Genomic DNA, 15,636 nt, shown 5'->3' on the forward strand with positions numbered 1-15,636 from the left:
TGTGAGTTTTGTATTTGGGGTTTGGGTTTTGTATTATCTTTGTACTCTCATTTTGTCTACTCCATTAATATTAAGTCAATACTTCTTTTGTCATGGTTTTTATTCTCTTTGAAGGAATTTTCTACATAAAATTTGTGTTAATTTTTTTACTTTTTTTTTTCATTATTTATACAAGTCCATCCTAACATGCATAATTATCTTTAATTTGCTAGGCTCACATCATGAATACCAATCTATTAGCAATTAACTGTCTAATTTAATGCAAATTAACAAATCAATATATAAACGCACAATAAAATGAAGTACTCTAGCAATAATGCTATGCCCAAAACAAGAGAAATAGGTTTATCTTCAATGTATTTGGTCACTTCCCAACTTTACTTATTTTTATTGGAAAATTTGCTTCAAATGGAAGGATTAAATTGAATAAAGATTTAAAAGTTGATGATTAAGTTTGTTATTATGTCTAACATATAAAATATTGTTAAATAATTCTTAATACCTATAACTCACCAAATCAAAGGATAATACGTGGTTAAGCGTGATTTAACACACGTGATCATGTGTATGTTACAATAACAATGATGTCAACTCAACTAAACTTAATCGATGATAAAATATTAAAATAAATATTTAACAATAGAAAAATTATTTTACTCTTTCATCAAATATATAAAAATTAATTCGATTATTTTTCAATAAAAGAATCAAAATGTAATCCAAATATATAGTAATGATTTGATTTACATGGTAATTAGTATAGAATAAAGATTTTTTTATAAACAAATAAAGAATAGTTTTAATGATATAAGGCTATTTATGTAATTCAAGTCACCAACCATGTCCAATTTCTTCACCTTACTCCTTTATAAGACATCCCAAATAAACTCTACATTCCCACAAGTTGTTTAAGAGAAAGACGAAGACGAAGAAGAAGAAGAAGAAGAGCAAAGCAAAAAGAAAGAAACCCTTATTCAACATCTCCATCCATTTCTCTCCCATTAAAACCCTACTCTGTTGATTATAGAGATATAAGGGAGATAATATATAATGGGTGGTGGGAAGAGATTTGCTGTTCTTCTGTGTGCTGAGGATTCCGAGTACGTTAAAAAGAGGTACGGCGGCTACTACGGCGTTTTCGTGGAAATGCTGGCGGAGGAAGGCGAGACTTGGGACGTGTTCAGGGTGGCCAACGGTGAGTTCCCCGACGACGAACAAGTTGACCGCTTTGATGGCTTCGTTATAACGGGGAGTTGCAATGACGCGCACGGCAATGACGCTTGGATATGTCGGCTGGTTTCGCTTTTGAAAAAGTTGGATTCTTTGAATAAAAAAGTCCTCGGGATTTGCTTCGGTCACCAGGTTGGTATATTTTAATTTTAAGTAATTAACATTTAATTATTTTCTCTAGTCCTTTATTATTACTATATTATGATACATATACTATGCACGTAAAAATTAATATTTATAACGTATTATTAATATTATTATTCATTTCATTTATTTAATAAGAATATAGTTTTTGCTCGATTGATATAGATATTATTGTCAATACAATATGACGTGAGTTCGAGTATATTAAAACGTATTATTATCTCAGTTATAGATTGAAGTGAAATTATAAGTAGTTTTATACATTAATAAATATTATTGGTCACAGTATCCATCAATTATATTAATGAGGGGATATTAAAAATTGAGTGGTCCATAGACCATAGTGTACTGACATACTTTCCATCTAATTTGGAGGTTTTTATTTTTTAATTATGGACCAACGTTTTCAATCTTATGCCACTTTTCTTGGCCGCAGAAAGGCTTAAATGATGAAATTTGTATGGTGTGAACCATTGGTTAAAATGTGCAAAAAATAACCAAAAGCCAAAGACCTTTGTTTATTTTTTTTATTATGATAATTTTTTTTCCAAAAATGGTATAAAAAAGTAATATTTATTTAAAACTTGAATATAAATTTTTTCACTAAAGGCCAAAGGCCAAACCTGAATTGTGAAGTGAAAGAAAATAATCATTTGTTGCACATGGGTTATGTTTGTTTTGCCTTTTTCTTCTGTCTTCACCAAATCCCATTATTCACCACTTAATTAACATTTTGTTTTATTTACTAGAAGTCCGGTCGCACAAAGTTAATTGAATGGGAGGATTTGAATAAAAGTAGGTTAGAAAAATAAATTTAGGTAAAATTTAAATTCTATTTTTTAAATAAGTTAGGCATTGTATAAAATTATTTTTACTCTAATTTGACCCGAATATAATAATTATTGTTGAGTGAGGACTAAAATTTTAAAAATCGAAAAATATAAAAGTTAAAAATGACCAAACTAATATATACGAAATTCATAACTTTTATAAATACAGGGAATTAATAGCAGAAATATTTAACCTTAATTAAATTATGGATGACCCTAGGAACTTTAGAGGTTATATATATGAATGAATGTATGATAATGTCGACAACTCAGGAACTGGTTGGCAGTCTCAGCATATGGATTTAAACAAAAGCTGCCTTTGTTGTCAGCCGCAAAGTTATTGGACTCACAGCTCATTGGCTGAATACTGATGGAGAGAAATAAATTCCATGAATTGATTTAGGAATTGATATAAATCAATTGAATTAGTGAATGAATGGATTAAATCTAATTTAATTAATTGAATTGATTGAATTAATAATCATTGATCTAATTAGAAAAAAATTGTGAAATTTTCTGAATTTCCCACCAATTGCACCACACGTATATTTTCTCCATATGATTCATACAATGTAATATGATTTCTTTGACCTAAATGTTCACTTTTCTTAACTATCATAAGGTTCTCAGCCGTGCACTGGGAGGAAAGACAGGCCGTGCCATCAGCGGTTGGGACATTGGTGTCACAACCATTCATTTCTCATCATCTTCATCAAAGCTCTTTTCGTCTTTGAAAATCCCAACCACTCTTTCCATCATCGAGTGCCACCGTGACGAGGTTTGTCGATTTTACCAAGAAGAACATTCGATAATCTATTGTTTCGAGATTTAAATTAATGTTTTTTTTCCCCTTCTAATGTACTACCATAGGTCCGAGAACTTCCGCCGAAAGCAGAGGTGCTTGCATGGTCCGAGAAAACTGGGGTCGAGATGTTTCGATATGGGAATCATATCATGGGCATTCAAGGTCACCCTGAATACACTAAAGACATTCTTGTTCACCTCATCGATCGGCTCAGCCAACGCGATTTCATTGCGGTAAATCGATTGTTATTTAATGGTTGAATGGTGAAGAATAAATAAAAAGATTTTGAAGGGTTTTACGTATCAAATGCAGGACTCATATGCTGATGATTTGAAAGCAAATATGGGGAAAGTGGAGCCTGATAAAGATGCATGGAAGAAGCTATGCACCAGCTTCCTCAAGGGTAGATTATGATCCAAATTTACAAAAAAATAAAAGAAGATTGAAGTTGAAGAAGTATATGTTGAAGTGACATGGGTTGCCTAAGAACTTGGATTTCGAATGATCCATTTTGATTTCCAAGAAAAATTAATATTCAATTATTCATAATTATATTTTTTTCATAATTGGTTTTCTATTCTTAATTTTGAAATAATAAATTTAAATTTGATATCTAAAATCATTATCATCAAAATCAATTTATTGTGATTATTGGAGTGTTCCAACTTTAAATGTTATAAGCACCTTTCTAATTTCATTCCGGGACTTTTGGTGTGTAATTCCTCTAATATTAAGTACTTTTAGAACAGAAACAAGTTGGTAAAATTGATAACAATATTAAAAGAAATCATCCAAATTTTTGACATGACATGTATGTCGGCACAAATTTAACATGATATTGACAGTAAGGGTAAATTATTAAAATAGTAATTTTTGTTTGTTTCGGGTTACATTCTAATCACTTACGTTTTCGTATTGTAACATTTTAATCACTGAGCCTTTAATTGCCGTTAACAATATAATGGTAAGCTGAAGTGGCACGTTAAATTATCATTTTAAACAAAAATTTTAGGTTAAATTCTACAATTGATCCCTATTTTTTTTCATTTTGAGCAATTTAATTTTTTTTCTTTTATGTTCTTTTCACTTTTTTTTTTAATTTTCCATTCTCTTCCGCTTCTCTCTCTGTTTTCCTCCCTTCTTCATTTCTTTTAATGTAGTTTTTCTATGTTTTTCATTTGTTAAAACTAGTCCACAAGCTTGCCTCACTCCAAAAAATTAAATTGTTAAAAAAATAAAAGTATAGAGACTAGTTTTAACAAATGAAAAATAAAAAATTACGTTAAAAAAATAGAGAAGGAGGAAAACAGAGAGAGAAGTAAAAGAGAATGGAAAAAAAAAGGAAAAAAAAAAGGGAAGTTAGAAAAAAAACATAAAAGAAAAAAATTAAATTGCTCAAAACGGAAAAATATGGCCAGATAAACCTAAAATTTTTATTTGAAATGATGATTTAACGTACCACATCAGCTTACCGTTATACCGTTAACGATAATTAATGGCTCAATGATTAAAATGTTACAACGCGATAACGTAAGTGATTAAAACTTAACATTTCAAACATAAGTGTCCACAGTGTAACCTGACGTAAATAAAAATGACTATTTTGATTGTTTACCTGAACAATAATATCTAGAATACAATAAAATAATTAATTTTAATATAAAGTGAATTTTAATTACAAAAAAATACATGCATCTAATATTAATATATTGTAAAAAAACTAAAATTGTGTGTTTTTTTTACTTTAATTTACTAATTACTTTAGAAAATAAATAAAATATGATTGGCTCTATTTAATAAAATTAAACAAAATAAAGTGAAAAATATATAATTATTGAGTAAAAGTTTTTTCTTTTGGGTAAATTATAAGAAGAGGACAAAACCCTAAACAGCAGCGCGACTAGCACAACTTAAACTTAGACCACACTTGAAGTGGCGGACATCCTAAACATCATGCCGACAAATTGATTCCATTTGAATTAAATAAAGAAACATTTTAGTTGACTTTTTTCTCTAAAATTTTCCCTTTTTTTTAGTTAATTAATTAATTAAATCAAAATATCTCTTTTAAAAGCCACATGTCAGCTTTTATAACAAATCAATATTCACTACCTGTACAATTTTATTATTAATTATCATATTTATTTTAGTCATCTTCATCAATGTTATCACTATTTTGAATGATTTTTGTTAACACCCTTAATTATTTTAAAAGTATAGGGACTTGGTTGGTCCATTCTTTAATAACTTGAAATTAGAAGAACTGAGTAGAGACTAGACCTGTCTATGGGCTGGGCGGCCCGGCCCGACAGCCCGCCCGAAATATGGGAGGGTTCAGGTAAAAATATAGGCCCGAAATATGGGCTTGGGCAAAAAAACGAGGCCCGTTTAAAAAACGGGCCGGGCCTCGGGCACCACTTTTTTGGCCCGGCCCGAATATAATAAATATATATTTTTTATTTTTATTTTTTAATTTTAAAATACTTTTAAAATATTTTTATTTTTAAAATAATTTTTTAATGTTTATTAAAAAATGGGCCGGGCCGGGCTCGGGCTTATGATATTTTTCCCGGGTCGAGCTTGGACAAAATTTCAGGCCCATATTTTGGGCCGGGCCTGGTTCGGGCCTAGGAGGCAGGCCGAAAATTTTTTTCGGGCCCAGCCCGAACCCGGCCCAGCCAATGGACAGGTCTAGTAGAGACTCTCCCATAAATAATTACATTTAAAAATAATAAAAATAATTAAATTAAGAGGGAAGATAGTTTACAGCTATGGCTATGATGATATAATTAAGCAATTATTACACTTTGAAAATCATAACAATGGGCAAATTATCAAAATGGTCACTTTTATTTTCTTCAAGTTATATTTTAGTCTCTTATGTTTGAAATGTTATGTTTTAGCCACTTACGTTAACGTGTTGTAACATTTTAGTCACTGAGCTATTAATTGCCGTTAACGGTGTAACGGTAAAAGAAAAAAAGTACTCAAAACGAAAAAAATATAGGCACCAATTGTATAATTTAACCTAAGATTTTCATTTGAAATGATGATTGAATATGCCACATCAGCTTACCGTTACCCATTAATAATAATTAACGCTCAGTGACTAAAATGTTACAACATGTTAACATAAATGACTAAAACGTAATATTTTAAACATAAGTGACTAAAATATAATCTGAGACAAACAAAAGTGACTATTTTAATCTAAGAAGTACAAGACAAATAGTGATCTTCATAGCCAATGAAAACAACAATACACAAAGTGTAGAAACCATGGATGTAATGTAACAAAGCATCAAAACTGGAAAACAATAAATTGACAAAGAAGTTAACTACCAAGAACTCACTCCTTGGCTTCCATGGACAGTGCTGCTTTGAAAGAAAGGATGTCGACTGCCTGCGTTATCGATGGGCGGTCAAAATAGTTTGGGTGAGCACAAGCCAGCCCAACTAACAGCAGCCGTTCCATTTGTTCCATGTCGTAATTGCCAGACAATCTTGGGTCAGCCGCATCAAAAAGACTCTCTTTCCCATATAGTTCCCAAACCCATTCCACCAGTTTTGTTTTGAATCTCTGGCCGTTCCTTTCGATTAAAGCAATGGCCTTCTTTTCGGAGGCTATTTCTAAGGCAACAATACCAAAGTTATATACGTTGGATTCTTTAATGGCTTTGTATGTGTCAAGACACTCGGGTGCTATATAACCGCCGGTTCCGAGCATAACCTTAGTTGTTTGAGACCCTTGTCCATGGTCAACAACCCTAGCCAACCCAAGGTCACTAAGCTTGGCATTGAAACTCAAATCCAACAGAACATTGCTTGACTTGATGTCTCGATGCAGCACGCATTGGTCACATTCTTCTTGCAAATAGAACAACGCTGAGGCCACTCCCATGGCGATTTTATACCTTGTATCCCGTGTCAACAAGCATGGCTGGCGATTTTATACCATGTATCCCGTGTCAACAAGCATGGCTCTCTATGTAGATGGTAATCGAGACTCTTATTTGGAAGGAACTCCTTATTCTCATGGCACCAACCGATGAGTTGGACCAAATTCCTATGCCTCAATCTGCCACTAGTTGTAACTTCTGATTCTACTCTTTCACTCCTTGGTGATGGGTGTCGAATCCACCAATATAAACCTACACCTTAGTTTGCAAATTATGCGATGAGGGGGAATAGGGTCGATCCTCGAGACCGGTTTATCAGAACTGCTGTTGCTCGCTTGACCAGATTTATGTCGGGGTAGCTGTCGTGCCCAAGACATTTGGGGGGATAAAAATTTGAAAACCTAAAATTAACAGAAAAATAACGTCAAAAGTAAAAGTTGAAAACAGAATAATAAAAACCGTGAAATAAATATTAAGGAAATTAATTAGAATGAGCTCAGCTTTAGACATGAATTTTCCTCGTCTTTGAACCGATTCTCGAAATTGGATGAACTCCTCTTTTCCAATAAGCTAGTTATAGCTACCAAGGATGCCTCGGACACCAACTCTTCCTTGTGTAAATTAGTTATGGAACGTCCAATAACTAATTCTTACCGATCGAACAACCACGAAATGTTCGTGATTTAGAACTCCAGCAGCTTTGCGTTCTAGAAGAGCCTAGCTCGAACCAATACCCTCAACCGCGTGGGACATTTAAATCCGGTTACTACTTCCCTTGACGGAACCAAACAGCAATCTCCACTTGGCACGCCAATGTGTTCACAGAAAACCGATTAGAAACGTTCCTTTTGGAATTCCAAATGTACGTTTAACCACACTAAACCAAACGATGTCTTTTTTGACTTAGTGTTGATCTGACTTTATGAGTTGACAAAATCATACTCTTAATCCGGAGAAGTAATAAGTACTGGAATTTTAGGAGTTAAATGGCTCGGGTTCGTAACTCACGGGTTTTGACGAGGCTAATTTCGGCCAAAAGCTGAAAATAGGTTTAGTTGGCTAAGGTTTGGGGCATGTTGGTATTTGATAAATTAAATAAGGTAGGAATGGTGAAAAGATGGGTGATGTGATTGAGTATGGGGGTTGGAATATATTAAACTGGGGTGGTTGACTATTTGGAAAAAAAAATTGAAAAAGGAATTGCAAATGGCTTGATTTGGTGATTAGCTACTGGAAATTAAAAATTGAAGGAAAGGAAACTAAAGAAACAACAATACTACGTGAAAAAAGACAGAATGTATTGAAAGACAAGAACTTAATATTTTTGATTCATTCATAAATGAACAATACATGCTCTATTTATACTAGAGGATTTACTAAATTAGGAGCCAACTAGTCATAGGAAATTAAGGAAAAATATCCCATAATAAAATAAATCCCGAAATAATCTCCCCCACTAAGTCAACAAAATTTTCAGCTAATTAATATTGGAAAAATTCTACTTTGGCCCTCCTTCTTTGCTTCTTTCTTTAATTTGGCCCAATTGTTTCCTTTTTCTTCTATTTAGCCCCAAATTGCAATCCTGCACAAAATTCAATAAATATGGCAAAATTAGTGGTGCATTCTCATAAATTAACCAATTTAATTACATAAAATATGTAACTTTAGCATTTAATCACTTGGTGAGAATTTGGAGTTTTCCTTTTGACAGCAATACTACAGTTGATGTTACTCAAGAAGCCTAAATAAACCTTCCCAAGACCTCCCTCTCCAAGGAGCCCTTCATCGGCAAAATTACTAGTTGCAAACCTGAGTTCCCTGTAGGAAAACTTCCTAGCTGCTGTCACCATTTCCATTTTTCTGTTGACAGACATGGCTTTATCTTCCCTCATCCTACTGTACTTTTCTCTCCTACAGAATAACCAAACCAGACCCAGAACTAGGAGTAAAGTAGAAATGCCACCAACAATGGCTACAACTACCATAGCCATGTCAGGCTATCCCCCAACCCTCGACTCTCAAGCTTTCCCAACTATTGTCTAGCACCGGTCAGGCATCGTCAACCATCGACTATCAGATTCGGATATTAATTTTAAAATGAAAAAATGTAAAATAAATTAGTTTTTTATTTGATTTTATATTAATTTTTAAATTTTAATTTTTTTGGGTTCGAATTTTTTTGAGGATTTGGAAATCCACGTATGGTTGAAAATGTTAAATTCAGAAATTTTACTGACCAATATTGCTATTTAATTGGGTTCAGATTTGGATAATAAAAGTTGGATTTTTTTGAATTTGGATTTTAAGACAAATATGTGGATTTGGATAATCTAGAATTTACAAATATCCGACCTACTGCCATCTCTAATTAATAGAGTAATAGAAAGTTAACATATCATGTTATATCATCATTTGAAAATTTTAAATTAAATTTCACAACTAATATTATATTTATATTTTGAGTAATTTAATTTCTTTTTACCGAATGAAAATAAAAAGGTATAAATATTGACCGTGTAATTTGACCTAACATTTCTTGTTTAAAGTAATGGTATAATATACTACATCAACTTGTAGTTCGTTAACAATGATTCACAACTTAGTAATTCAAACGTAATTTAAACTATATATAATTGACTAAATCTATAGTTTACCCATAATTTTCATTAAGTTTTAAATCCATATAATTTAACTTTGAAAAATAATATAAACCTATGTACGGGCCCAATTTTACCCGGGCCTTAGATACCAAACACAGAACACAAAACATAAACAAATTTAAAACAAAATCCCTAAGCCCAATTACAAATCCAACCATGGCCCAAACTTAAAACAATTTCAGCAAAAATCAAACCCTAGTCCCAGCCTCCACGCCGCTCCTCCTCGGGCGCAACGCCCACGCCTCGTCCCAAGGCCTACCTGGCCACCTTGCACCAAAATGGCAAAAAGCCGAAACCTTCGCCTCCGTTGACTTCACCAGTACCTGCAAACAAAGCAAAAAAGGAGAACCACAACAGCAACAGCAGCGATATTGGACAGAAATGATAAAAATAAAATAGGAAATAGAATAGATTTTTAGGATTATCTTTTGGCTATAAAAGCACCAAAATCTGTATTAAAAAAAAGGAACCCGAATGAAAAGCAGATCAAAAAAGAAAAATTGAAAAGGTTGACTCCAATGTTCTTCTTCTTTCTCAGTTTTTAATTTTTTTATATTCTTCTATTTTTTGTTGTTTGCCCTTTTTTTTAATACTTTTAAAAACTAAAAACAAAACGAAAAAGAAAAGAAGGGGATACCTACCGGTCTCGAAAGCCCGTCGCCGGAGACCACCTTCGGCGTTGGAATCGGACTAAAAGGGGTACGAAAAACCCCTCCTTTTTCGACTTTTCGGGACTAAAAGGGTATATTTTAGAGGGGATTGAGATCGAGGTTCTAAAAACCCAACTTTTGGGTACCCCGGCCACCGCCCGCGGTGGAACTGGCGGCGGTTTCTCGCCGGATTCTGGGGAACGCCCGAAGGAGACAGAGAAAAGGGGGATTTCATTTTTCTCTTTTGAGTTAAAACAAAAAAATAAAAATAAAAAATAAAGAACTTTTTTTATTTAAATAACCATTTTTTGAAACGGCGCCGTTTTGCCTTATGGCCTCCTACCCGCGAGCCGACCCGACCCGCAACCCAGGATCCGCGTATTTCCATATTAATGGGATATTATCGCGTAAGGTCCTTCCGCTTTTGCGCTTTAATGCAATATGTCCCTTTTTTGCTTCTTTAATTCAGCTACATAATTTTATTTATGTTTCATTTCAGCCCGTGTCAAAACGCTGCGTGTAGGGACTGGGATATTTTCCAAATCGATCCCCTGGGCTTCGCACGCGTTATAAATCAGTCCCCTTTTTATTTTCCATGTTAAAATTCGCCCAGTATTTTTGTTTTTACTTCGATTTAGTCCATGATTTAGCAATTTCATTATTTAGTTTATTATTATTATTATTATTAGTGTTATTATCATTATTATTACTATTATTAACTATTATTAATTTTATTTTCCTTTTATTTATTTGTTACTACTATATTAATTAGTAATATATTATTTTTAGCTTCATTTTTATTCTATATATACATACATATACACCTATACATGTACATATTTTTTTTATAACTTGTTTATATATATGTATACGTACATACTTATATATTCTATATATTTTAATTTACATACATATCTATATATATGTATTTATATACATTTTACGAATATATTCACATACTTACATGTTTTATAAACTTTATATACATACACATGTATATACACGCTTACATAAACTTTATAAATTTAATATATATATATATATATGTTTTCATATTTTCATAATTTTATATATATACATATATATTTCCCTTGTATGTACATACATATTTTCATATTTTATAATTTTCATATATCTTACTTTATTTTTGTGTTCATTTATGTATTTATTTATATGCCCATTATTGTGCTTTAATTTATTTATTTATTTGCTATGGTATATGCATGATTGATTTATTTTATCATTCGTTTTTGTTGCCTTTTTTATTATTCCCATTATCATGTTTATTATTCCATCATGCATATAAATATCATATTTCAAAAAAAAAAAAGAGAAAATATTTCTAATTGAGGCAATATTTAGCGTTTGGAAATTCGAGAAAACGTGCCCTAAGGTGCTGGGTGTCGATTTTTCTCGTTCAACAAAATAGCTAAATATCCTTTCAAAATTTTAAAATAAGGCAATGTTTTGCGTTTGAAAATTCGAGGAAACATGCCCTAAGGTGTTGGGTGTCGATTTTTCTCGTTCAACCAAATGGCTAAATATCCTTTTAAAAAAATTCGAAATAAGGCAATGTTTTGCATTTGGGAAATTCGAGAAAACGTGCCCTAAGGTGCTGGGTGTCGATTTTTCTCATTTAACCAAATAGCAAAATATCCTCTTGAATTTCAATCCATATCATCCGAGTTGTTTTTAGGATCGTATTTTTAAATTCATTAAAGTTTTCAATTTTTCGACACTAAGACATTAAGTAATCAACTAGGTACCAATTTTGGGCGTATCGAGGGTGCTAATCCTTCCTCGTGCGTAACCGACTCCCGAACTCATTTCTCTGAATTTCGTGGACCAAAATCGTTGTTTTAGTAAAATTAAATCGTTTATTAAAAACAACCACTTTTCAAGGTGATCCGATCACACCTTATCAAAAAAAGGATTGGTGGCGACTCCCGTTTTTGTTTCATTTTTCAAAACTCAAGTCGACCCCGTTTTCAATCAAAAAATGGTGTCAACAACCCAAAATCCAAAATAACTTAAAAAAATTTTATGAAAAAAAATGGTAGTGATCGTATTATAAATTTTTTAAATTTGGTGATTAAAATATAATTTAAACTATATGACTCATCATTTTAATAGAGTGATAAATCGAAAGTGGGATATAACTAATACAAATCCAAAAATAAATCAAATATTTATTTTATGTAAAAGATAATTTAATTTTTCTTTTGTATTTTCATGTCTATTTTATATTTATGTTCGAGATTCATAGTTGTTCTTTTAAGAATATCATCTTCAAAGTTCAAACTCGTATCTCTCTTAAAGAATACAATATACTTTAACATTGCATCTAATACTTGTTGATATAATCTATAATAACTGACATTAATCTGCAATTATTTTCTTTGGTTGGGAACAATTGTAATATTAAAATAAAAATCTTTTGTAATTTTTTATACAATTTTAGAATTACTCGTAACCTCTTTCAATTCATAAATATAAGGATAATACGCTTTAATACACTTGAACACACGTCCTCTTATATTAACAACAAACAATAAAAAATCAAACCGCTAAAACTCGAGTTCATAGACTTACCTCGTTCTAACATCCAACACGTTAATTGGTATTATCAAGGTGAACATCGAACACACTCTTTGAAAATGAGGAAAGGGGATTGGTGCCTTCATCGAAATGATTTCGTTTCGTTGTAAAATTTTAAAGTAATTGAATATATAAAAATGACCACATATTCATTTAATATTATTTGTATAATGGCTTAAATGGGTTTTTTTTTTGTAAGTAAAGCAAATTGTAAAAGTAAATATTGACTCATTGATTACTTAAGATTTAATTAAAATTAAGTTGCATTACATGATTAAATTGTAACAAAAGAAAACAATTTATGTTAGTAGTTAATCTAAATTATTCATATACCATGGGGTCAAATTAAACAAACGACTAATATAAGCAATATTATGTTGTCTATAAGTTCAATTAGAGAGATAGCTTGTCCTAGCTATCGAAACAACCACCAAAAATAAAGATATATATGCGATTGTTTGAATTGACAATACATTAGATATTAACCAAGTTGAATTTATCCTATGATCTTAAGGTAGTGGGTTAAATGTTATTATGTTGGGTATATGACTTATACATGATAATGCTTCACTCACAATTGTTGAATAATAGCTCCATAAAAATAGTAAATCATATATTCTCATTGACATTGTATGAGTCATTTGTTTGGGTCAAATTATTTTATCATTACTAGTATGAGTAATGATCATTTTCATTGCGGAGTGTACTGTTGTCAAAGTTTCCAAAATTAAAACATACGGAGTGTACGGTTGTCAAAGTTGCCAAAATTAAAATATACTTGAAAAAATTTAGTAGAAGCGATAAGTAGGGTCGGATTCACAGGGATTAGTAGAAATTTTATTCCTTCAACTAAAACAAATAAAATTTTGGGAAAAATCAATGAGATGAAACTCTAGTTAAAGTAAATTATTCATTTGATTTAAGAGTTCGATCATTGATGCAAAGATGATTTTCAATGTTCTTTAATAAATTGGTTATAGTTGCCGATGATTGTCTAGCAACCTAATCTCTTCTTATCTTATTGATAATTAAGACAATTGTCATTAATTACTTCCCTTATTGATAAACAACCCTATAACAATCACTTAAGAATTTAATCTATCAATAGCATTAAGAACGAAAGACACACAATCAATGTATATCTAGGCTAGATCACATGCCCACACTACACAAATAATCCTGCAGTAGTCACAAATATTAGAAGTCAATAGATTGACTAATTATCTAATTGGCAAAGCATTTGTTCAAAGCTATCAAATACAATTAAGAAGGCCATTGTATGATTTTAAAGGGGCCATTGTATTCATGTTTTAAAAGGCCAATTAAGAAGGCAATTAAAGATGTCATATTACAGGGTTTTTCTTTTGAGGGCTACAAGATGTAATCACAGATGAGTTTTGGTGAGAGTTTTCGTAGTAATTAAGGAGATAATTTTGTTTTTGAGTTACGAATTTGTATTTGGGTTTTGGGTTTATATGTTTAGTACATTTAGGTTTATTACTCTCGTTTGTTTACTCATTTGGTGAAAAGTCGAAGCCTCCTTTGCCCATATTTTTTATCCTCTTCGGAGGAGTTTTCTATGTAAAGTATTTGTATTCATTCTTCTCTATTGTTCTTATTCGTTGCCTAAACAAGCTGATCCCCAACAAAAACTCATGTAAAAAATAATGCCTATTCAAAATAAGCGAAAATTTTTCAGTTTCTTTACTAAAAATATAAGACATGGAAGTGACTAAATATTACCAACTGAGTTAGTTTATTGCTAACTCATATAATAAAACATGCCTAGAAAATAATACTCCAACCTAATGTAAGATAAATGATTTGCATTATAAAAATTGTGAATGAATGGGCAAAATGATGAAAAATAGATTGCATGAATTACTATACACAGAAAATGTACTTTTTCAAAGAGGCAAAAGATGACTTAAGATTAATTGATTTTCTATAAATTTTATTTAATTGAATGAATAAATTAAATAATTGAGTTCAAAGTGAAAAATTAAATTACATAATCATCGTAATCTAAATTTACTCGGATAATTAAATAAATTTGTCCATAAATTTTAATTAAATAATTAAATATTTCAGCTTAATTTTTTCATTCAAGCTTAAAAAATTGGACCCATTTAGATTGACCCAATTGGCACAAAGGGGCATTGATGTCGTGGCATAGGGAGTGCCCTCCATTAGTGTGTCATTGACTTTGGTTATCTTGAGTCTTACATGTATAAAACTCCCCCGATTTAATTAATTTGGAGCTTTGAATTAAAATTAAATTTTTGTATATTTTCCTTTATAAATACCCTAATTGATATAATACAAATTATTAAGAGAAACTCTGCAGCAAATTTTTTTTGGTATTTTATTTGAATAATTTTAGTGTACTAAAAAAATATTTTTCTTGAGTTGAGATTTTAAATTGAGAGCAATTATAATTGCAATCATTTAATAATTATAATTTGAATTTATAAGTTTAAATTTTGGTTACGAGTTGGAGGTTTGCGCAAAGCTCTTCTCAAGGGAGTCTCTATTTTTGTTTTGTTTTCGATTATTTGAGTTAGAGTCTACTCTCTAAACAATTGTGAGCTCCAGAATAATGAATAAGATGAATTAATTGAAAGCTTAAGCATTTGGATTTTAATTCGGGTTGATAGAAAAGTCCAAACACTTTACTTTAGGCACTTGCCTCCCTTAAGTTTAGTGTAATTTATTGTAACACCTCAAACCCGACCTAGACTTTATGGCCGAATCCGGAGATGTCACAAAGAATGGGTTATGAAAACAGATTCGTTAAGTTAAATCATTTCAGCTTAATAA

General features: G+C 31.3%; 1 protein-coding gene and 1 pseudogene across 1 annotated transcript; one reads left to right on the forward strand and one right to left on the reverse strand.

Moving 5' to 3' along the window:
• The first annotated feature begins 885 nt into the window (after nt 1–885).
• Nucleotides 886–3,660, forward strand: LOC105779911 (gamma-glutamyl peptidase 5). Its single transcript, XM_012603910.2, has 4 exons — nt 886–1,362; nt 2,827–2,982; nt 3,075–3,242; nt 3,322–3,660. Exons 1-4 carry the CDS (start codon nt 1,051–1,053, stop codon nt 3,421–3,423), a joined length of 738 nt encoding a protein of 245 aa, XP_012459364.1. The 5' UTR covers nt 886–1,050; the 3' UTR covers nt 3,424–3,660.
• Nucleotides 3,661–6,358: 2,698 nt separating this feature from the next.
• LOC128040627 (L-type lectin-domain containing receptor kinase IX.1-like) lies at nt 6,359–8,899 on the reverse strand (annotated as a pseudogene).
• Between the last annotated feature and the right edge of the window lie 6,737 nt (nt 8,900–15,636).

Source organism: Gossypium raimondii, chromosome 4 (assembly GCF_025698545.1).
Source record: "Gossypium raimondii isolate GPD5lz chromosome 4, ASM2569854v1, whole genome shotgun sequence".
Taxonomy (NCBI): Eukaryota; Viridiplantae; Streptophyta; class Magnoliopsida; order Malvales; family Malvaceae; genus Gossypium; species Gossypium raimondii.